The following is a 24,519-nucleotide window of genomic DNA, read 5'->3' as shown; positions in this document are numbered from 1 at the left end:
CAGTGCTAGCCTCTCTACACTGGCTTCCTGTTAAGGCAAGGGCTGATTTCAAGGTTTTACTGCTAACCTACAAAGCATTACATGGGCTTGCTCCTACCTATCTTTCCAATTTGATCCTGCCGTACATACCTACATGTACGCTATGTTCACAAGACGCAGGCTTCCTTACTGTCCCTAGAATTTCTAAGCAAACAGCTGGAGGCAGGGCTTTCTCCTATGGAGCTCAATTTTTATGGAATGGTCTGTCTACCCATGTAAGAGACCCAGACTCGGTCTCAACCTTTAAGTCTTTATTGAATACTCATCTCTTCAGTAGGTCCTATGATTTAGTGTATTCTGGCCCAGGAGTATGTAGGTGAACGGAAAGGCACTGGAGCAATGAACTGCCTTTGCTGTCTCTGCCTGGCCGGTTCCCCACTCTCCACTGGGATTCTCTGCCTCTAACCCTATTACAGGGCCTGAGTCACTGGCTTACTGGTGCTCTTCCATGCCGTCCCTAGGAGTTGTGCGTCACTTGAGTGGGTTGAGTCACTGATGTGATCTTCCTGTCCCTTGGGTTGTGCCGTGGCGGAGATCTTTGTGGGCTATACTTGGCCTTGTCTCAGGATGGTAAGTTGGTGGTTGAAGATATCCCTCTAATGGTGTGGGTCTGTGCTTTGAAAATGTGGGTGGGGTTATATCCTGCCTGTTTGGCCCTGTCCGGGGGTATCGTCGGACGGGGCCACAGTGTCTCCTGACCCCTCCTGTCTCAGCCTTCAGTATTTATGCTGCAGTAGTTTGTGTCTGGGGGCTAGGGTCAGTCTATTATATCTGGAGTATTTCTCCTGTCTTATATGGTGTCCTGTGTGATTTTAAGTATGCTCTCTCTAATTCTCTCTCTCTATTTCTCTCTCTTTCTTTCTTTCTTTCTTTCTTTCTTTCTTTCTTTCTTTCTTTCTTTCTCTCTCTCTGAGGACCTGAGCCCTAGGACCATGCCTCAGGACTACCTGGCCTGATGACTCCTTGCTGTCCCCATTCCACCTGGCCGTGCTGCTGCTCCAGTTTCAACTGTTCTGCCTGCGGCTATGGAACCCTGACCTGTTCACCGGATGTGCTACCTGTCCCAGACCTGCTGGTTTCAACTCTCTAGAGACAGCAGGAGCGGTAGAGATACTCTGAGTGATCGGCTATGAAAAGCCAAATGACATTTTCTCCTGAAGTGCTGACCTGTTGCACCCTCGACAATCAATGTGATTATTATTATTTGACCTTGCTGGTCATCTATGAACATTTGAACATCTTGGCCATGTACTGTTATAATCTCCACCCAACACAGCCAGAAGAGGACTGGCCACCCCTGGTTCCTCTCTAGGTTTCTTCCTAGGTTCTGGCCTTTCTGGGGAGTTTTTCCTAGCCACCGTGCTTCTACACCTGCATTGCTTGCTGTTTGGGGTTTTAAGCTGGGTTTCTGTATAGCACTTTGTGACATCAGCTGATGTAAGAAGGGCTTCATAAATACATTTGATTGATTGATTGATTGATTGATTGATTGATTGACGACAATATCAAACCATTAAAGTGACAGGAATTCCTTGGCTGTGATTACTGATACCTCTCTGGGTGACACATTCACTCCAAATTATCTCAAAGTTAAGCTTTTCTTTAAAGTGTCACTCTGAAAGTCAAAAGCACCAACAGCTGGTGCTGTAGCCTATATGACTGTATTACTACATTGTGTCTGTAGTGTACGCTAAACTATATGTCTATAATGTCTCCAGTGTGACATACATTGGACATTTGAATAGACATTACAGTAATTGATTTGTCAATGATGACCGTGGTGGTTACAGCCACATTGTACGCATGGGCACTGCGAGGATCACCAACAGCTGTTAAGCCAAATTACGTTTGCACGCTGCCAAATATATGATCAATCTATAATTTTAATGGTAGGTTTATTTGAACAGTGAGAGACAGAACAACAACAACAAAATCCAGAAAAACGCATGTCAAAAATGTTATAAATTGATTTGCATTTTAATGAGGGAAATAAGTATTTGACCCCCTCTCAATCAGAAAGATTTCTGGCTCCCAGGTGTATTTTATACAGGTAACGATCTGAAATTAGGAACACACTCTTAAAGGGAGTGCTCCTAATCTCAGTTTGTTTCCTGTATAAAAGACACCTGTCCACAGAAGCAATCAATCAATCAGATTCCAAACTCTCCACCATGGCCAAGACCAAAGAGCTCTCCAAGGATGTCAGGGACAATATTGTAGACTTACACAAGGCTGGAATGGGCTACAAGACCATCGCCAAGCAGCTTGGTGAGAAGGTGACAACAGTTGGTGCGATTATTCGCAAATGGAAGAAACACAAAAGAACTGTCAATCTCCCTCAGCCTGGGGCTCCATGCAAGATCTCACCTCATGGAGTTGCAATGATCATGAGAACAGTAAGGATCTTGTCAATGATCTCAAGGCAGCTGGGACCATAGTCACCAAGAAAACAATTGGTAACACACTACGCCGTAAAGGACTGAAATCCTGCAGCGCCCGCAAGGTCGCCCTGCTTAAGAAAGCACATATACATGCCCATCTGAAGTTTGCCAATGAACATCTGAATGATTCAGAGGACAACTGGGTGAAAGTGTTGTGGTCAGATGAGACCAAAATGGAGCTCTTTGGCATCAACTCAACTCGCCGTGTTTGGAGGAGGAGGAATGCTGCCTATGACCCCAAGAAACACCATCCCCGCCGTCAAACATGGAGGTGGAAACATTATGCTTTTGGGGTGTTTTTCTGCTAAGGGGACAGGACAACTTCACCGCATCAAAGGGACGGTGGACAGGGCCATGCACCGTCAAATCTTGAGTGAGAACCTCCTTCCCTCAGCCAAGGCATTAAAACTGGGTCATGAATGGGTATTCCAGCATGACAATGACCCAAAACACACGGCCAAGGCAACAAAGGAGTGACTCAAGAAGAAGCACATTAAGGTCCTGGAGTGGCCTAGCCAGTCTCCAGACCTTAATCCCATAGAAAATCTGTGGAGGAAGCTGAAGGTTCGAGTTGCCAAACGTCAGCCTCGAAACCAATGACTTGGAGAAGATCTGCAAAGAGGAGTGTGACAAAATCCCTCCTGAGTTGTGTGCAAACTTGGTGGCCAACTACAAGAAACGTCTGACCTCTGTGATTGCCAACAAGGGTTTTGCCACCAAGTACTAAGTCATGTTTTGCTGAGGGGTCAAATACTTATTTCCCTCATTAAATACAAAAAATGCAAATCAATTTATAACATTTTTGACATGCGTTTTTCTGGATTTTTGTTGTTGTTATTCTGTATCTCACTGTTCAAATAAACCTACCATTAAAATTATATACTGATCATTTCTTTGTCAGTGGGCAAACATACAAAATCACCAGGGGATCAAATACTTTTTTCCCTCACTGTATGGGTGTCTCAAGCATTACAGTAGCCTAGGTTGTCTCAAATGTAAGGAATCATTTCACTCACACAATAATTGATTTGTCAATAACCACAGTGATTATGTGGTTACATCCACAGAGGGAGCATGGGCAATGTAACTATGTCTGTGCCAGCTGTAGAGATGATTTCTTACTTGGCATGTTTTGCTCTTTAATCATTGCATGCCTTAGATTGCAGCTGTGGCTGTGGCAGTCAGTTTAAAGGGGCCTCGGAACGCCATCACCTTCACAACCAAAAGTGGTCAACAAAATTGATGGCAGAGGATACAACAGAGGACGACAAACATCTCTCTCTTTTCAAACAAAACAGGCAAAAAAAATTTGTCATATTTGAAAACCATCTCCTCTGTTTCTGTTTGACCATATCTAATATCTTTCCAACACAATTAGAATGTATTTCACACAGTTATGTGGGAAAATAAAAACGTTGAAAGGTAAACTTTAAAAAAAATGCTTAAGATCTAATGTCCGTTGTTTTATTACTACTGTGGGAAAGCCCTGTACGTGGCGTTAGTATGTGAGGCATTGATATAAGCCTTCTGTATTGGCTAGGAAATATTTCCTATAAGCTTAATGGACAAACAGAGAGAGCTATTGACACCTCAGGACACCAGCTGAACAATGAGGACTATTTGAGCTTGTGACATCACTGACAACATTAAATGCCTTTCTCTGGTGCGTCCCAAATGGCACCCTATTCCCTATATAGGTTAGTGCACTACTTTTGACCAGACCAGACCGAGGTACCATAAGGGGAATAGGGTGCCTTTTGGGACACAACCTCTATTAGCAGCAGCACTTTGGAAAGAAGATCGATGGATGCAGATCGCTGAACACTGTGAGGTCAGTGTCTGTCAGATTCAGACAGATCAATAATCTAGCCTGACACTGAATTATAGCCCGTTGTTGTTGTTATATCGCCATAACGATATATGGTAATGTTGGACAACTTTTCTGTTAAACTTTTCTGTTAAAACTGCTTGTAAATACTGATCTTCTCCATCATTTTTTTCATATTTTTTAGAAGTCCTGATCAACCATTTCTGACCAAAGTAGAGTTCTGAGAGGCATACAGCCAAACATTTCTTAGAACAAGTTCTGTTCACCTGAGATATCTACAAACGTGAGAAGAATAAATGAGTTTAATATAGTGCTTTCAAGGACCCAAAATACTCTTAAAAAGGCAATTAAAGACAGCTAAAGATAACCCAAAGACACAAATAAATAATATTTTAGAAGGTCGGTACCTTGAGCACAGTGACAATAATCTGAGAGTCGCCAGCCTGCACGGCAATAGTGCTGATTGTTGTTGTGGCAGCAGGTTGACCTCCAGTGTCACCTTTGTTAGACATTGTCTCCCCCGTCCAAACGTAAGAAATTTTACAGCCTCTACTGTCCCCTCTCTTCTTCCTGGATCCTGAAAATCCTTGTCTGTCTCCTATTCTCTCACTTCAGTCTCTGGGGACTTCAAAACTCAACAGCAACAGTCCTTCAAATATTTCCTTTGAAGGTAGAGGAGAGAGTAACCACAGTAGAGAGTCCCCTCGGTCCCCTTGTCCAACAGGTGTTATAAAATCCAGTTCCGTTGAAAGGTGTATGTTTCATCAGTGGTGTTCTGGCCCCGTTCCACTCACTCCAGTCCCACAGCAGAGCCACTAGCGTCAATGGACTGACTGACACTCAACAGGCAGGAGACACAGAGCAGAGAGAAGTTGACAGGGCAGAACACGGCAGGCAACTGTGTTAAAAATAGAAATATCACACTGTGCTGTGTTGGGAGCCATTTTGACACACCCCTAGTTCATTGGCTCCGCTCTACTCTGGTCTATTTTCACAACCGCCCCCTCTCCCTGCCTGTCTCTCTCCCAGCCCCTCTTTATCTTTTCCTGCCTCCCATCCCACACAGACAAACCCTACAAAAGCACCAGTCCATCCATGGAATATCATATCAATTGGCCTATCTACTGTATCTTCCAACAGAAGGGAAAATACCCTGTGATTCAACACAGTTGGACAGATTATTATCTTGCTCCTCTGGGTCTGTGAATACGTTTTTCTGCAGCCAAAAGCCAAGAACACTTAACACTGGTATGCTGCACGAGTGTTTAAGTATCTTCTAAGAGAGAGAAAAGTCCACACCCTCATGGCTGGCTGACTAGATACCCCTTTAAGTAGGTAGCCTACCGGTTAAGCACATTGTGCCAATAACTGAACAGTCACTGGTTCAGAGCCCTCAAGGTGGAAAAATCTGCCATTCTGCTCTTGAGCAAGGCGGTTAGAGAGAGAGTCAGAGAGAAAATGCTGATACAGCAGGGAAACACAAACAGACCTCAGCATCCTGCAGGCCCAATTTTTGAGTGTCTTTGATACTTGATCCAATAGAGCGAAGTATGCCGTTGACTCTCCTAAGATAATGATATACAGTATGTACAAACATTAGGAACACCTTCCTAATATTGAGTTGCATGCACCCTCCTCCTTTTGCACTCAGAACAGGCTCAATTAATTGGTGCATGGACTCTATAAGGTGTTGAAAGAGTTCCACATGCTGACCCATGTTGATGCCAATGCTTCCCACAGTTGTGTCAAGTTGTCCTTTGGGTGGTGGACCATTCTTGATAGACACAGGAAACTGCTAAACCTAAAAAACCCAGCAGCGTTGCAGTTCTTGACCAGTGTGCCTGGAACTTAAGACAATACACCGTTCAAAGGCACTTTTGTCTTTTGTCTTGCCCATTGACCCTCTGAATCACACACATACACAAACCCTGTCTCAGTTGTCTCAGGGGGGGGGGGGGATCCTTCTTTAATCTAGCTCCTCCCCTACATCTACACTGATTGAAGTGGAATTAACAGGTGACATCAATAAGGGATCATAGATAGATAGATAGATAGATAGATAGATAGATAGATAGATAGATAGATAGATAGATAGATAGATAGATAGATAGATAGATAGATAGATAGATAGATAGATAGATAGAGATATAGATAGATAGATAGATAGATAGATAGATAGATAGATAGATAGATAGATAGATAGATAGATAGATAGATAGATAGATAGATAGATAGATAGATAGATAGATAGATAGATAGATAGATGGATAGATAGATAGTGCAGTATAGCCTAATAACTTTATTGTTTTATAAGATGAGGCGTAATTGTAGTGGGCTTAGATGGAGGGCATGCCAAGGTTAAAGGACAGAGAACTGACTGTATGAAATGGTTAGCACTGTGGAGGAAGTGAATGTGAATAATCAAACTGGGCTTCATACTGAGTAGAAATGCTCCATCTCGAGAATAGTATCACTGTTCGGGGTTTACACTGTGGGACTTCACTGTGTGTGCTACTGACTTGCCAAACAATAATATGAACAATCATGACTGTTGAAGCAACAGCTTAGATGCTTGAGGGAAGACATTTGTGTGGCATGTAGCCTACTCACATGCATGCCAAGGAGCCTGACTGTCAAAATAAATATTGTGATTGCTAACAGGACAACTTGACTCTGCATGTCATGCTTCCCCAATAACACTACAGCCACTCAGACCTGGGTTGAAATACTACTTGAAATCCGGAGTGCCAGATGGTCTGGTTTTCACTTTTCGGAGTTTACTATTGGTTTCAATGTAACATGCAAGCTCAATCAACCACAGCTAAAATATTTGAAGTAATATTTTTATTTATTTAACTAGTCAAGTCTCTTAAGAACAAATTCTTATTTTCAATGATGGACTAGGAACAGTGGGTTAACTGCCTGTTCAGGGGTAGAATGACAGATTTGTACCTTGTCAGCTCAGGGATTTGAACTTGCAACCTTCTGGTTATTAGTCCAACACTCTAACCACTAGGCTACCCAGGTCTGCCATTGACTAGTGCTGCAGGCAGGCTGGAGACAGCTGTTGGAGAAGTTAGAGAAACAGCTGAGAAAGTAAGACTGTGTTGAAAGATCAGCCGAGTCGGGGGCACACACACACACAGCCCAGGACAGCTTGGGTGGACCTGGAAGGCCCCCTCACTCCAAAGAGCCACCTGTGGGTGTCCCCTGATAAAGCTATCCCTGCAGCGTCCCTCTCTGAGCGACATCCCAAATGGCACCATATTCGCTATATAGTGCAGTGTTCACTACTTTTGACAAGGGCCCTTGGGGCTTTGGTTAAAACTTGTGTACCCTAAAGAGAATAGGGGGTCATTTGGGATGCACCCTCTGAGTGGCCCCGGCCTGGCTGAGAGAATTCAGAGAACGTTAAATATAGCATCACCATCAGCCTCATGTCATTAAGCATCAACAACAGCTACAGTATCAAGATTTAGGCCTATTAAAAGCTACTGGGTCAGATAGATGCAAACATTGTAAAGTATCACCTTTAAGCTATATTAAAATATCAAGTTTGGTGATATTTGGTGATAAAATTGTCCGAGCAGACATTCCCTTGTTTTCAATAAACTGGGCCACAAACAGCATTTGCACTGGAATTTTCCTCCCATGTGGATATAATATTTGTTTGTGTAGTGTTGTTTGATGTGTGAATTTTGTCTATTTGTTAATTGTTACTATTACCTCCCAACCAAATAAAAATAACCATTAACAAGAGAATACCTAGTAAACCCAGAAGCCACCACAACACCCTACAGATGGTTTTGACTAGATGGTATACAGTTTATGTCAGAATTCACCAGAATTGACTTTTCGTAGCAGGTTAGGAGAATTTACACAGCAGGTTAGGAGAACAAACGTAGCAGGTTAGGGGAATTAGGTTAAGGTCAGGAAAATTGTAAGGGTTAGGTAAAATTCTCCCAAAAACGTACATTTTATACAAGCTGTAATCTTTCTAGCCATGACCCTAGCCCAAAGGCCAGCAGATGGCAATATTGAGTCATTTCATTTTACCGTCCAAACGCATTGAATGCAGCTTATACTTTTGTGTGTCCCTCGGCTCGTACCTAAAACATTCCCCATTCAGGCTGCATAGGCTTCAATTTCCTCCTTAACTTTATTTAATGGTGTGAAGGCAGAAAACAACAGGGAAAATATGCGTACTTTCCTTATGAAATACACATTTTCACCACCATGCTAGACTGGCTTAATACTATTCTTGGATGTTGTGTATCGCTTCCAAAAATAATTTAGATCTGTTCAGTAAATACTGAAATTAGTGATGGGAAACATAGGCTCTCTGAACCCTATGGGGCTTTCCCAAATTGTGCCAAAAAACGGTTTATTACTCAGAACTCATTACTTCTATAACGCAATGCACATTAGTGACATCTGCTGGTCAAGAATAAATATCAGCATGTTTGATGTTAATATATACTTTTTTTCCCCTGTCACTCCACCCATACTTTGTGGCGCAATCAATAGGTGCGAACTTAGGTAAAGTAAATGTAGCCTACTTAGAATGTGAGGTTCACTATTTATTTTATTGAGCATATGTGTGGTATTATTTAGGATGCTGAAGACAAAAGATTATCATAGGCTACACTTGATAAAAACAAATAATTTGAACAACAATGGAAAGATAGTTTGGTTTCACACAAAATACATTTCCAAACATAGCCAGATCTTGTGCCTATGCCAGTCTCAGATACCTGCTGAGCTACTGCTTGGTTGCAATACACTGGAAACATTTTAACTTTCATAAATTGGTAAATAAGGTGTCCAGTAGAGGTCAGTGTTTGAAAGCAACTTGGAAGAAGGCACCGGAACCACAAACAATAACACAACGTACAAAAACAGAAATAATGTTTCAGTTCTATGTTAAATAATTGAAAGAGAGGTTTGTTCTCCGCCACCTCATCGTTTCAATAAAGAATCTTCCAAGTAAAATAATCAAATTAACAATACAAATTTAACCGGGGTCCATATCAGTTGGGTCAGAATAAAACGTAATATCAGAGTCTTCCAAATTAACATTAACAGTAGTTTACCTTAAAATAAAGTATTCGAACTCAATCCTAAATCTTCTGATGAGAGCAGTCCCAAAATCAATAGTCAAGAGTTTCTGGGTCACAAACACAAAACACATTTGTCATCTATAGCAATTTTGTATCTGTGTACATTAAAGGTCTTTACGGGGTGTTTACGGGGTGTTTACAGGGTCTTTAACGGGTGTTTACGGGGTGTTTACGGGGTCTTTACGGGGTCTTTAAGGGGTCTTTATGGGGTGTTTACGGGGTCTTTAAGTTGCCTTTACGGGGTGTTTACGGGGTGTTTACAGGGTCTTTAACGGGTGTTTACGGGGTCTTTAACGGGTCTTTACGGGGTGTTTACGGGGTCTTTACGGGGTCTTTACAGGGTCTTGACGGGGTGTTTACGGGGTCTTTAAGGGGTCTTTACGGGGTGTTTACGAGGTGTCTACGGGGTCTTTACGGGGTGTTTACGGGGTCTTTAAGGGGTCTTTACGGGGTGTTTACGGGGTCTTTACGGGGTGTTTACGGGGTGTTTACAGGGTCTTTAACGGGTGTTTACGGGGTGTTTACGGGGTGTTTACGGGGTCTTTACGGGTGTTTACGGGGTCTTTAAGGGGTGTTTACGGGGTGTTTACAGGGTCTTTAAGGGGTCTTTACGGGGTGTTTACGGGGTGTTTACAGGGTCTTTAACGGGTGTTTACGGGGTGTTTACGGGGTCTGTACGGGGTCTTTACGGGGTGTTTACTAGGTCTTTAAGGGGTCTTTACGGGGTGTTTACGGGGTCTTTACGGGGTGTTTACGGGGTGTTTACGGGGTCTTTAAGGGGTCTTTACGGGGTGTTACGGGGTGTTTACAGGGTCTTTAACGGGTGTTTACGGGGTGTTTACAGGGTCTTTAACGGGTGTTTACGGGGTGTTTACGGGGTCTTTACGGGGTCTTTACAGGGTCTTGACGGGGTGTTTACGGGGTCTTTAAGGGGTCTTTACGGGGTGTTTACGAGGTGTCTACGGGGTCTTTACGGGGTGTTTACGGGGTCTTTAAGGGGTCTTTACGGGGTGTTTACGGGGTGTTTACGGGGTGTTTACGGGGTCTTTACGGGTGTTTACGGGGTCTTTAAGGGGTGTTTACGGGTGTTTACAGGGTCTTTAAGGGGTCTTTACGGGGTGTTTACGGGGTGTTTACAGGGTCTTTAACGGTGTTTACGGGGTGTTTACGGGGTCTGTACGGGGTCTTTACGGGGTGTTTACTAGGTCTTTAAGGGGTCTTTACGGGGTCTTTACGGGGTCTTTACGGGGTGTTTACGGGGTGTTTACGGGGTCTTTAAGGGGTCTTTACGGGGTGTTACGGGGTGTTTACAGGGTCTTTAACGGGTGTTTACGGGTGTTTACAGGGTCTTTAACGGGTGTTTACGGGGTGTTTACGGGGTCTTTACGGGGTCTTTACAGGGTCTTGACGGGGTGTTTACGGGGTCTTTAAGGGGTCTTTACGGGGTGTTTACGAGGTGTCTACGGGGTCTTTACGGGGTGTTTACGGGGTCTTTAAGGGGTCTTTACGGGGTGTTTACGGGGTCTTTACGGGGTCTTTACGGGGTGTTTACGGGGTGTTTACAGGGTCTTTAACGGGTGTTTACGGGGTGTTTACTGGGTGTTTACGGGGTGTTTACGGGGTCTTTACGGGTGTTTACGGGGTCTTTAAGGGGTCTTTACGGGGTGTTTACAGGGTCTTTAAGGGGTCTTTACGGGGTGTTTACGGGGTGTTTACAGGGTCTTTAACGGGTGTTTACGGGGTGTTTACGGGGTCTGTACGGGGTCTTTACGGGGTGTTTACGCGGTCTTTACGGGGTCTTTACAGGGTCTTGACGGGGTGTTTACGGGGTCTTTAATGGGTCTTTACGGGGTGTTTACGAGGTGTCTACGGGGTCTTTACGGGGTGTTTACGGGGTCTTTAAGGGGTCTTTACGGGGTCTTTACGGGGTGTTTACGGGGTGTTTACGGGGTGTTTACAGGGTCTTTAACGGGTGTTTACGGGGTGTTTACGGGGTCTTTACGGGTGTTTACGGGGTCTTTAAGGGGTCTTTACAGGGTGTTTACAGGGTCTTTAAGGGGTCTTTACGGGGTGTTTACGGGGTGTTTACAGGGTCTTTAACGGGTGTTTACGGGGTGTTTACGGGGTGTTTACGGGGTGTTTACGGGGTCTGTACGGGGTCTTTACGGGGTGTTTACTAGGTCTTTAAGGGGTCGTTACGGGGTGTTTACGGGGTCTTTACGGGGTGTTTATGGGGTGTTTACGGGGTCTTTAAGGGGTCTTTACGGGGTGTTACGGGGTGTTTACAGGGTCTTTAACGGGTGTTTACGGGGTGTTTACAGGGTCTTTAACGGGTGTTTACGGGGTGTTTACGGGGTCTTTACGGGGTGTTTACGGGTTCTTTAAGGGGTCTTTACAAGGGTGTTTACGGGGTGTTTACGGGGTGTTTACGGGGTGTTTACGGGGTCTTTACGGGGTGTTTACGGGGTCTTTACGGGGTGTTTACGGGGTCTTTAAGGGGTCTTTACGGGGTGTTTACGGGGTGTTTACGGGGTCTTTACGGGGTCTTTACGGGGTGTTTACGGAGTCTTTAAGGGGTATTTACGGGGTGTTTACGGGGTCTTTAAGGGGTCTTTACGGGGTGTTTACGGGGTCTTTACGGGGTCTTTACGGGGTCTTCACGGGGTGTTTACGAGGTGTTTACGGGGTGTTTACGGGGTGTTTACGGGGTCTTTACAGGGTGTTTACGGGGTCTTTAAGGGGTCTTTACGGGGTTTTTACGGGGTGTTTACGGGGTGTTTACGGGGTCTTTACGGGGTGTTTACAGGGTCTTTACGAGGTGTTTACGTGGTCTTTACGGGGTTTTTACGGGGTGTTTACGGGGTGTTTACAGGGTCTTTAACGGGTGTTTATGGGGTCTTTACGGGGTGTTTACGGGGTGTTTACGGGGTCTTTACGGGGTAGACTCTGTCAGTGAGTTAATATGATGATTCTTTCACCTTGTCAGATACACAATATTTGCCAGACAACAATGAAACTTTGTTCCAGTTCACTTGTCCCAGGGCTGCATTCCAGTATATTCTAGCAGAAGAAATAATAACACATTGACAGAGCTTTCTCATATATATATATATATATATATATATATACAGTACCAGTCAAAAGTTTGGACACACCTACTAATTCAGGGGTTTTTCTTTATTTTGAACTAAGTTCTACATTGTAGAACAATAGTGAAGATATCAAAACTGTTAAATAACACAAATGGAATCATGTAGTAACCAAAAAAGTATTAAACAAATCATAATATATTTTACATTTGAGATTCTTTAAAGTAGCCCCCCTTTGCCTGGATGACAGCTTTGCACACTCTTGTCATTCTCTCAACCTGCTTCAAGAGGTAGTCACATGGAATTTCAATTAATAGGTGTGCCTTGTTAAAAGTTAATTTGTGGAATTTCTTTCCTTCTTAATCCGTTTGATATGAATAGTGTAATTCAGTGATGTATTGGATTTGCCTCAAACATAACGCTTTTTATTCAGGACATAAATGTAGTTTCTTTTCCACATTTTTTGCAGTTTTACTTTAGTGCCTTATTGCAAATAGGATGCACTTCCTGGTATAATGTATTCTGCATAGGCTTCCTTATTTTCACTTATTTAGGTTTGAATTGTGGAGTAAATACAATGTTGTTGATCCATCAGTTTTCTCCTATCAAAGACATTAAACTGTTTTAAGGTCACCATTGGCCTCATGGTGAAATCCCTGAATGGTATCCTTCCTCTTCGGCAACTGAGTTAGGAAGGACGCCTGTATCTTTGTAGTGTCTGGGTGTATTGATACATCATCCAAAGCATAAGTAATAACTTCACCATGCTCAAAAGGATATTCAACTTCTTTTTTTATTTCTTTTTTACCCATCTAACAATAGGTGCCCTTCTTTGCGTTGGAAAACCTCCCTGGTCTTTGTGGTTGACCGAGGGACCTTACAGATAATTGTATGTCTGGGATACAGAGATGAGGTAGTCATTCAAAAATCGTGTTAAACACAGAGTGAGTCCATGCAACTTATTATGTGACTAGTTAAGAACATATTTACTCCTGAAATTATTTAGGCTTGCCATAAGAAAAAGGTTGAATACTTATTTTAATTCATTTGTAAACATTTATAAAAACAAAATTAAACTTTGACATTACGGTGTGTTGTTTGTAGGTCAGTGACACAAAATCTAAATGTAATTCATTTTAAATTCAGGCTGTAACACAACAAAATGTGGAAAAAGTCCAAAGGGGTGGAAATACATTCTGAAGGTAGTGTAAAGCTCTTTCCAAATGTCTCAACAATAGGAGAGAATTGTAAATGGTCACTTTCTTTCTGATATAAAGATATGTGATCACATCCTTTACAGGGATATTACATATTGACTCATACAATTTTGCAGACACTCTTATCCAGAGTAATTCAGGTTTGCTCAAGGGCACATCGATAGAGTGTTCACCTAGTCGGCTTGGGGATTTGAAACAGCAACCTTTCAGTTATCTGCTCAACACTCTTAACCACTAGGCTACCTGCGGTCAATAATTTACAATGCAAATAATTCACATTTTCTAATATTCAGAGATTAACGAGACATGCAATAGACAATCTTTGGCGTGATGAAGTGACGTCCTTGGTCTTAGAAACTACAGTGTATACCATCTATGCTTTGAAACGAGCAACCTATTTTTGTATTTTTTTACATTTTTTATATATATAATTGCATGATTTAGGATGTTAAATACAACACTAAACAGGCTATGCTTCTCGAAACGTTTCATTTAAAAGTTAGAAAGGAAGATTGCCGTCCAGTACAAACAGAATGAGCTGCACTCCAGTATCTCTGGAGGTGAATTGGAAGAGAGTGAGGATGAATTAAGTGAGGTGGCAGGCTCAAGCCTCGCACCGATGGTCATGATAAAGACAAATGTGGTCCAGTAGCAGTGACATTTTTGAATCGGTAAAGGTAACCAGAAGTGGACTTGTGATGACTTTTTGTGTTTCTCCCGCCCAGAGGGAGCGGGCGCTCCACGCCACGTGAATGGGGACAGGAGCTCTTACTTGTTTTGCTTTCAGAAACAGGGTGGAGAAAGGAAAGGAGTGATTACTGGGTGGAGGTGGATCAACTGAAGTAGGGGTGCCCATGTTGCTGGGGATCAGAAGTATCCAATGCGAGAGAAGCAAGTTGAGGTTGACAGGGTCAGAGTTGTACAGAAGGTGTCATATGCCGAGGCAGTGAAGAAAGTAGAGGAAGATGGGTGATGGGTCCTAAGAGGCTCCCGGTGAGTAGTAGACTTTTCACAAGTACAGAGTGAATTGTGAAAGGGGGATTTAACCCTGAATCTCTCTGAATCAGAGAGGTATGGGGGGCTGCCTTAATCAACATCCATGTCTTCGGTGCCCAGGAAACAGTGGGTTAACTGCCTTGCTCAGGGGCAGAGCGACAGATTTTTAGTGGTGATTAGCCTCACAGCAAGAAACTACATTTCTATGATCTTATCATATTTAACAAACATTGTTCGATAAATTAATCCATTACAAGAATATCAATGACACAGATAATGAAGGAAATGCATAATACATATCACAATTGAATTTGACCTGAACACAGTTGTTCATCAATTATAACTCTCTATTTATGTGTTGTCCCTATTGACCAATCGAAGTGTCAGGTTGATCATTAATGGGCCTTCAGTCTGGCATGTTGACCAGGTGTTTGGCTCCTCTACAGTGACTCTGTGTCACACTAACTAAGTAGTGATGGAAGGCAGCCTGGCTCTCTGAAACAAGAGCTGTTGGCCCATGTGACGTCACACTCCATAGAATAGCATTCCACTTAAAGGCTGTGATCTTCCGTTATATGCCATGCTTAAAATAATGGTCATTATTTAGATTCTCACTAACAGATGATATATACTGATTGCTGTGTACTGTAAATGACTTTTCCATGTCCACTGACATACTCTGTTTACTCTCCCTATCAATACTCTAATAGCTCTTTGTACAGCCTTCCAACTCCTTGCTTTTAGCTGGTGCGCAAAAATGTGAGCCAGGTAAAAATGGTAAAAATGTGTGTTTTTGTTTGTGTGAGCACACATCCGTGTGTGTGGTATACTAAACCGGATTGAGACAACGCTTCCTGGTTATCGTTCTAAGGAAATAGAATATGGAAATTCTCTTTTACCATCTTAGATTTTATTTTGTTAGTAATGGCATTGCGAAATGAGGCAGAGCCTCTCCCTATCAACCTGTGAGACAGTCGTTTGTTTTTGACCATCTCCATGATAAGTACTACAGAATGGCCATGAAATATGATGCCATTCCAAAACTCAAAACGATTTTTCAGTATGTTTTTGAACAGACAGTTCTTGAAAAAGTAAGAATGACAAAAAGTTTTTTTTAAGTTTTAAAAAGTATGACTTTTTCTGAAGTCCTATAAGCCTCAATCAGAAGCTTATGGACAAAGAAGTAAAGCAAACTGAAAAAACGCGACATTAATTGATTACACATTATGATCAGAGTACCCAGTGCATCATCATTACTGTGATGGAAATACTTCAAGCACATCATTGTCAGTGATGGATCAAAGTCCAATATCTCATTCCCACTTCAGTAAATATCTACTGCATTTCCTCAAGCAAGTAAAAAGACAACAACAGCTGAGTAGTAGAGATGACTATTTGAATAGGAGTGTGGGTGTATTTAGTGGGAAATGTCCTATGATCATAAAAATCATACTGTAGGTGCGATAAAATGCAAACATTTTTAAAATAATTATGAGGTCTTAAGTTGTTAGCTAAATGGGCTGGTTGTTCATTCTATCCATTATTTTTTGCAATGATTGCTATGCTAAACAAATCATTGGCATGTAGCTCCAGGCTAGCTACTGTACTTCTCCTTTGCTCTAGCCAACTAAAGAAAGCAGCTGAAATGACAGTAACTATGTGTACTTTCCTTGGTTTTACATGTGTTTGTTTCTTTTGCCATTTCTTTGGATATATCCATTATAATGATCCTGATAAATGAATTTGTCTGGCTCAAAGAAACTGTCAGTCACTTCACGTTCATATGCATGGCAGATCGCAATAGACCTTCCACAGGTCAGAGAAGCAGACAGCAAGGTTTAGAGAAACCCTAACTAAATGATAACCTAGTAGCATGGGGGAAAATTGTCTACATACTTTTTAACGGGGGAGATGATGTTAAGGCTATAATATAAATTGACTGGCTGGGTTGTGGGACAGTAGTCTGGCTGATACCAAACTCGAAGTCCTCCTGAGTCTGGAAAGGCTGTTTTGATGTTGTCTCACTCAAACACCTACAGGCACAGCCACAGCCACACAAAGCCCCTGAGTGCCGCCCCCTTCCATTACAAATGTTGGATGGAGAGGTCTCAACCAATCAATCCATCTGCTCAATTTCTGAGTGAATATTGCATTAATAAACAGCCTCCTTTCCAGACCATTGAGTCACAGCTCTTCCTTGCTGTGTGATATTGTGAGTGGCGTCAGCCAGGCTAGTGGATAGTGAATGCGCATTAATAAATCAAATGGAACTGTTAACAGGCATTACCCAGTGAATGCGGGGATTGTTGTGCTATAACTCCCTTCTATCAACCAGTCAGCATCCAGGATCACAACAACCCGTTTTATAAATGTTTTTATATCATTTACATGGTGACAGCATGGTATCCCAGGAATACTGAACATTCCAAAGCACAAAAAACTGCACCTGAATCTGATTCATTGCAATTCAATCTTTGAGGACTGCAATCATAGAAATACTATTTATTTATGCCTATTAATAAGCCATTGTCAACATCTCGTCTATGGTTATTTTGCTGGTGGCTCACTGTCACCCTACGTTGACATATTACTCGTCCACCAGCCAGCTCCATTTTACCCTGGCAGATTACACCCAACAGCGTTACAATATTATGTTTTACCTTGGCAGTCAATGATGGTGAGGATAAGGTAAGCTGTATTAAAGCTTTAATGGCCTAAGTTATATTGGTATTGAACTGTGCAGGTTTGATAGGAGTTCCTCGTCTTCATCACACGAACCATCAACAGGGAAAGGCAGTGGTTTCTCTTTCCATGTTTTCTGTGCCTAACTAAAAGGCTTTGTAAAAATGTAAATGAAAAACAAAAAACATTTATTTAAAAACTGATAAGATATTCATAGTTTTTTAAAACGAACAGCACCTAATTACTTTAGGCTACATAGTGTGCCAAACTGACACATTGACAATGCCCGCAGCCTAATCTCTTGTGAACAGACGACATAACATAAATGGTGTAATTTACATGGGGTTGCCAAGATTACCCACAAAAAAAAAACATCAATATGAGTGCGCATCATGAATGAATGACTACACACCATTAATGTTATTCTGAGAGAAATTTGAGACATTTACTGCTTTGGAGCAGGGGCCACTTCAGGTTGAACAGGGGCCACTTCAGGTTTAACAGGGGCCACTTCAGGTTTAACAGGGGCCACTTCAGGTTTAACAGGGGCCACTTCAGGTTTAACAGGGGCCACTTCAGGTTTAACAGGGGCCACTTCAGGTTTAACAGGGGCCACTTCAGGTTTAACAGGGGCCACTTCAGGTTTAACAGGGGCCACTTCAGGTTTAACAGGGGCCACTTCAGGTTTAACAGGGGCCACTTCAGGTTTAACAGGGGCCACTTCAGGTTTAACAGGGGCCACTTCAGCTTTTACAGGGGCAGCTTCAGCTTTTACAGGGGCAGCTTCAGCTTTTACAGGGGCCGCTTCAGCTTTTACAGGGGCCATTTCAGCTTTTGCTGCTCCTTCTTTGGGTGGACATAATTTCCTGGAGAAAACAAGAAGTTTTATTATCATCATGAACTTTGTTGGATGTTTCACCTGTGCTGTGAGTAGACTTCCAGTTTTATTTTTGACTGGAACGAATTGCAAAAATCACTGAAAATGGAGACTTATATTTCCCTCACTAACTTTAAACATCAGCTATCTGAGCAGCTAACCGATCTGCTGCAGCTGTACATAGCCCATCTGTAAATAATCCATGCAATCTACCTACCTCATCCCCATATTGTTTTTATTTACTTTTCTGCTATTTTGAACATCAGTATTTCTACTTGCACATCATCATCTGCACATCTATCACTCCAGTGTTAATTTGCTAAATTGTAATTATTTCGCTACTATGGCCTATTCATTGCCTTACCTCCTCACGCCATTTGCACACACTGAATATAGGCTTTTTTTACTATTGTGTTATTGACTGTACGTTTGTTTATTTCATGTGTAACTCTGGGTTGTTGTTTGTGTCACTCTGCTTTGCTTTTTCTTGGCCAAGTTGCAGTTGTAAATGAGAAATTGTTCTCACCTTGCCTACCTGGTTGAATAAAGGTTAAGTAAAAAATGTATAAAATATATATTTTTTCCCCAAGGTATTACAAATCTGCTACTTACGCTGTATCTGGTGAGTCCTTTACAAAACCACACACTTTGCTCCTCTGCTCCAACTGCTGTTTGAGTGTGGTGATCTCCCCAGTCCAAGCCTCCTTTTCAGTTTTGAATGTCGCTGAGGAGAACAGACAAGGAGAGGAGATCAGAAGAGAAGAGCAGAGAAGAGAAGCAAAGGAAAACCTCTTCAGAAATCCACCCAGAGAGAGAGATGCACTACGTTACAGTGGCTGACATGTTACCAAATTTCACCACCTTGTGGCACAAGTGGCTACAAGAATAACAACTCTACTAGAAAATACTCACATACCTTCAATATCACTCTGCTCCTTCTGTATGGGTGCAAGTACTTCCTCCTTTTGTTTCTTTGTGCCAAAGTGAGAGATAACACAAATATAGGTAAAGGGGAAAAATAACATTCACGCCTACTGTTTGCTGTACATACTAAAAATCCTTATCCGAGTCCTTCAAATCCTTCTACTCAGCACATTCCACTGTGCACAGATGTCAATTCAACGTTTATTCCACATTTGTTCAATGTCATTTCATTGAAATTACATGGAAAAAATGTTGATTCAGTCAGTGTATGTCCAGTGGGTTGACAAGCACCATACACCAACCTGGGTCAAATGTTAAATACTTTCAATTGCTTTTTTGATTGCTCTGGTTTAGTGCACCCTGTTCCAAGCTACACAGCCCGAAGCCATTGTCATCACTGTTCAATGCTTGGGGGTTGCACTTTTGGGACTATTCCATTGGATCCATTGTACCAGGAAAACAAAATCATGAACAGCTCCATTATTTGACATTCCTGTATGTTCAGTATTCAACCCAGGTCTGTGTAGTGAAGGCAGCCCTGTACCTGGAGAGCAACTGTCCTCCAGATTTTCGCTCCAACCCTAATTTAGCACACCTGATTTTACTTTTAACTGCTCACCAATGCCTTATCTAGCTGAATCAGGTATGTTAGGTAAGGGTTGGACTGAAAATGAACAGGATGGTAGATCGCCATGAAGAGGGTTGGGAAGTCCTGGTCTAGTCTTTATAGTACACCAATGAGATCAGTATTTAACCCAGGTCTGTTTAGTATGTATAGAACAGTAATTTTCTGTCTCTCACCTTCTCTGCCTGGCAGGCCTCGACCTCAGTCTTCTTCTTCCCCTCCTCTTCGGTCAGTTTCTTCACCTCTGCCTCCATCTCCTCCACATTCTTCTTCTTCCAGTCTATCTGCCCCTTCAGCAGGTTTTCCACCCACTGCCTCTCCTTGAGTTGGTTGACGCGCGCCTGCTGCATCTGATCCAGATGCAGGTTCTGCAGGGTCAGCTTGGCTTCTGTCAGGGACTGGCCAAAGACGATCAGGGCCAGGCCCATAGATACCAGGATAGTTAGGCCTCCTAGCACCAATGCAACCCTCATGGCTGCCTCAGAGTTTGTGTGGGTGTTGGTTCTTTATGTTCTTTAAGTCTATGTATTTGTCCCTGTGTGAATGTATGTGTGTCTGCTGGACTTTTATGTGTATATACTGTATGTATATCTATATATCACCTACGTCCTTACAATATTAATTTTGTATGGCAGAGAGCACAGTGACTATTAAACGGTTTACCTTATTCACTGAGTCAATGATAATGTGTGGTCGTATGAGTGAGTTTCTATGACTCGTTTGTTACCATAGTCCTCCCATAGCCTACAGCATGAAGCCTGAAGCAAATCTATGAACTTCTTTGTATATCATTGTGTTCCTCTTCCTTTCCTCTACAGTAAATCTGAGGCTTACTGTCATTCCTGGTCCTGTATTCTTCTTCCTGGGTTGCCTCTAGTTTTCTTAGTTCAAAATATGCTTCGCAATCCAAATTTAAAGCACTGTTAAAGAACACAAAAAACACCCCAATCCTCAAAATCTGTGTAAAGAATGAAGAGGATGTCTTGTCCAACTCTCCAGCACCACCTCCTACCACTCCCCACCTCCCTTTATCTGGTTGTGTGGTTGGTTATGATTATGGCATAACCGGTTTGACAGTTCCGACAGGTAGGATGGGTCTAATCACGTGGCTAAGGTGGAAGAGACGATTTCAGGTGAACAAAAGAGCAGAGCAGTCGCGGATATAGTCAATCATAAATCACTTCGGTTAAATACAAGTTTGCAAACAGGGACACACCTCTCACACAGAAACCAAGAAAAATGTCTAACTCGCATTCTCCAAGTAGACCCTAATATTCCAGTCTCACAGCACCAATGTTCCGTCAACATCAGCCTGGGAGGTTTGTACGGAGTTACAACAAAATTCAGTGACTTTGCAAGCGGATACAGAATGACAGTGTTCAAAAGGTCATCAATACAATAACATACAGAGTATCAGTGTCCTCGATCCTTGTACATCCAGTCTTGCTTCAATCACTACATTATTAGTTTAATACATAACATACAGCACCGAGCCTATTGACTATCAACCCTTACACAAACGAGTGTCACAAATAGAACACTGCAAATCGTGTTAATCACAAAAAAGGGGAAACATACATCTCTTCCAAAAATAATTGTCACCTCATTTGCACACACTCTATATAGACGTTCTCTGTTGTGTTATTGACTGTATGTTTGTTTATTCCATGTGTAACTCAGTGTTGTTGTTTGTGTCGCACTGCTTTGCTTTTTCTTGGTCAGGTCGAAGTAGCAAAGGAGAACTTGTTCTCAACTGGCCTACCTGGTTAAATAAAGGTGAAATTGTTACGATTTACGAGGAGTGGTGGGTGGAATCAGGCGCAGAGAGCAGGGGTCAGTAGATTGTCAATTTATTCTCCGGCGCACAAAACGGTCACGCCACACACAGGGCGCAGACAATTGACCAGCCCAAACACAGGACCAAAATAGTCCGGAGAACATACAAACCCACCAACAACAGAGTAACAAAAAACAAGCCCGCACAAATACCCAGCGGGCCTAGTGCCCTTAAATAACCTACAAACACTAACTCAAAACAGGTGTACCCAATAAACAGAAACAAACGGAAAGGGAATCGATGGCAGCTAATAGGCCGGCGACGATGACAGCCGAGGGCCGCCCGAACAGGAAGAGGCACCATCTTCCGCGAGATTCCTGACAGAAATGTAAAAAAAAAAAGGTTAAAAATTTTTTTATTTGCATATACAGTGGTGCAAAAAATATTTAGTCAGCCACCAATTGTGCAAATTCTCCCACTTAAAAAGATGAGGCCTGTAATTTTCGTAATAGGTACACTTCAACTATGACAAACAAAATGAGAAAAAAAATCCAGAAAATCACATTGTAGGATTTTTTATGAATTTATTTGCAAATTATGATACATTTCAACCGTTCGCTGCCCGCACCCGCCTGCCCGACCAGCATCACCACCCTGGACGGTTCCAACTTAGAATATGTGGACAACTATAAATACCTAGGTGTCTGGCTAGACTGTAAACTCTCCTTCCAGACTCATATTAAACATATCCAATCCAAAATAAAAACTAGAATCTGCTTTCTATTTCACAACAAAGCCTCCTTCACTCACGCCGCCAAACGTACCATAGTAAAACTGACTATCCTACCGATCCTCGACTTCGGCGATGTCATCTACAAAATAGCTTCCAACACTCTACTCAGCAAACTGGATGCAGTCTATCACATTGCCATCCATTTTGTTACCAAATCACCTTATACCACCACAACTGCGACCTGTATGCTCTAGTGGGCTGGCCCTCGCTACATATTCATCGCCAGACCCACTGGCTCCAGGTCATCTATAAGTCTATACTAGGTAAAGCTCCGCCTTATCTCAGTTCACTGGTCACGATAACAACACCCACCCGTAGCACACGTTCCAGCAGGTACACCTCATTTGCTGCCAGTGACTGGAACGAATTGCAAAAATCGCTGAAGTTGGAGACTTTTATTTCCCTCACAAACTTTAAACATCAACTATCTGAGCAGCTAACCGATCACTGCAGCTCTACATAGTCCATCTGTAAATATCCCACCCAATCTACCTACCTCATCCCCATACTGTTTTTCTTTAATTTACTTTTCTGCACATCTGCTCATTTATCACTCCAGTGTTAATCTGCTAAATTGTAATTATTCGCTCCTATGGCCTATTTATTGCCTCCCTCCTCATGCATTTTGCACACACTGTATATATACTTTCTTTTTTCTACTCTGTCATTGACTTGTTTAATGTGTTATTGGCTTGTTTATTATTTATTCCATGTGTAACTGTGTTGTCTGTGTCACACTGCTTTGCTTTATCTTGGCCAGGTCACAGTTGCAAATGAGAACTTGTTCTCAACTAGCCTACCTGGTTACATAAAGGTGAAATAAATAAAATAAAATGACTTCTGTATACTTTGTTGACTACAAATTTTCTTTACCCAACCGTGGGACACACTATGTTTGTTCCCACACTCGGGACTCTCTATTGATTACACAGACTTTTGGCCTCCCATCCTATTCTAACCACCTCTTGCCGGCTTTTATATTCATGTTACCTGATTAAATTGCTGTACAATGTGATCTTGTTGCCATCTGATTTACATTCAGATGTCATAAATCAGCACTGCAGAGCTCTCCCTTTACTATGCCGTGCTTTGATTGTATTACTGTTGATGATATCTGGAAATGTGCATGTACACTTGTGCTCTGATATCTGCTTCACTGATTTCTGTTCTCGTAAAAGCCTGGGTTTTCTGCACATTAACACTAGAAGCTTATTACCTAAAATTTATCAATTTAAAGTGTGGGTTCAACAGCTCCAATCCAGATGTGTTGGTCATTACTGAGATGTGGTTAAGAAAGAGTGTTTTGAATACTGATGTTAACCTTTCTGGTTATAACCTTTTTCGTCAAAACAGATCTTCCAAAGGTGGGGGAGTGGCAATCTTTACCAAGGATCACCTTCAGTGCTTGGTTGTCTCCACCAAGTCCGTGCCCAAACAATTTGATTTGCTGATTTTAAGCATTAAACTTTCAAAAAGCTGGTTGTTATCGTCCTCCATCAGCACCGGCCTGTACCCTACCTGCCCTAAGCTCTCTCCTGGCCCCTAACACTAAATCTTAATTTGTCCTGCAAGGTGACCTAAACTGGGACATGCTTAAACCACCTGACCAAGTACAAAAGCAATGGGACTAACTAAATCTTTCTCAGAATATCACCAATCGTACAAGGTATGACTCCAAACACCCAGAAAAGACTACTCTCCTGGATGCTATCCTCACAAATAATACTGATAGGTATCAGTCTGGTGTTTTCTGTAATGACCTTAGAGGTCACTGTTTTACAGCATGTGTTTGTGATGGCTGCCCAGTGAAACGACCTGTCCTGATTTGTCATAGACGCTGGCTAAAAAACTTTAATGAGCAAGCCTTCCTTCATGAACTGACCTCTGTAAAATGGTATAGAATCAGCTTGATCCCCTCTTCTTTTTGATATTTTCAGTAGTATTGTTAACAAACACGCCCACATAAAGAAAATATGATTTAAAGACAGGTTCAGCCCCTGGTTCGACCACGATCTTACAGAGTTACTCCACCTCAGTAATTGCATTTGGCGAAAGGCTCGGCACACGCATACTCAAACTGACTGGCTATCGTTCAGGCAAATGAGAAATAA

At 42.3% G+C, this 24,519-nt stretch overlaps 2 protein-coding genes across 3 annotated transcripts in view; both read right to left on the bottom strand.

Moving 5' to 3' along the window:
- Positions 1–5,065, bottom strand: part of ccdc141 (coiled-coil domain containing 141) — a 44,812-nt gene extending 39,747 nt beyond the window's left edge. The window contains exon 1 of the mRNA XM_064944763.1: positions 4,716–5,065. Coding sequence (XP_064800835.1) covers positions 4,716–4,820 — 105 coding nt within the window. The 5' untranslated portion in view covers positions 4,821–5,065. The remainder of the gene's footprint in view (positions 1–4,715) is intronic.
- A 12,023-nt stretch (positions 5,066–17,088) lies between these two features.
- On the bottom strand, positions 17,089–20,874 carry LOC135519268 (nematocyst expressed protein 3-like). Of its 2 annotated transcripts, XM_064944406.1 has the most exons (5): positions 20,673–20,874; positions 20,015–20,236; positions 19,206–19,260; positions 18,902–19,013; positions 17,089–18,278 (listed from the first exon to the last, which is right to left on the bottom strand). In XM_064944406.1, the coding sequence occupies exons 1-5, from the start codon at positions 20,676–20,678 to the stop codon at positions 17,858–17,860; spliced, it is 816 nt and encodes a 271-aa protein (XP_064800478.1). In that variant the 5' UTR covers positions 20,679–20,874; the 3' UTR covers positions 17,089–17,857. The 2 variants fall into 2 exon arrangements, with proteins under 2 accessions (XP_064800478.1, XP_064800477.1); XM_064944405.1 differs by having other exon boundaries at positions 20,015–20,874.
- Positions 20,875–24,519: the final 3,645 nt, after the last annotated feature.

This window comes from Oncorhynchus masou, chromosome 29 (genome assembly GCF_036934945.1).
Source record: "Oncorhynchus masou masou isolate Uvic2021 chromosome 29, UVic_Omas_1.1, whole genome shotgun sequence".
Taxonomy (NCBI): domain Eukaryota; kingdom Metazoa; phylum Chordata; class Actinopteri; order Salmoniformes; family Salmonidae; genus Oncorhynchus; species Oncorhynchus masou.
Note: the sequence above shows the minus strand (reverse complement) of the source record. Positions and strands in the feature narration are given on the sequence as shown.

What these genes read in the sequence shown, in the direction of transcription:
- LOC135519268 (XM_064944405.1), bottom strand. Translation starts at nt 20,311, where the DNA reads ATGAGGGTTGCATTGGTGCTAGGAGGCCTAACTATCCTGGTATCTATG. An exon ending in GGAGCAGAGTGATATTGAAG is followed by an intron (nt 19,014 to 19,205) that starts GTATGTGAGTAT and finishes TGTTCTCCTCAG; the next exon opens with CGACATTCAAAACTGAAAAG. An exon ending in AAGGACTCACCAGATACAGC is followed by an intron (nt 18,279 to 18,901) that starts GTAAGTAGCAGA and finishes TGTTTTCTCCAG; the next exon opens with GAAATTATGTCCACCCAAAG.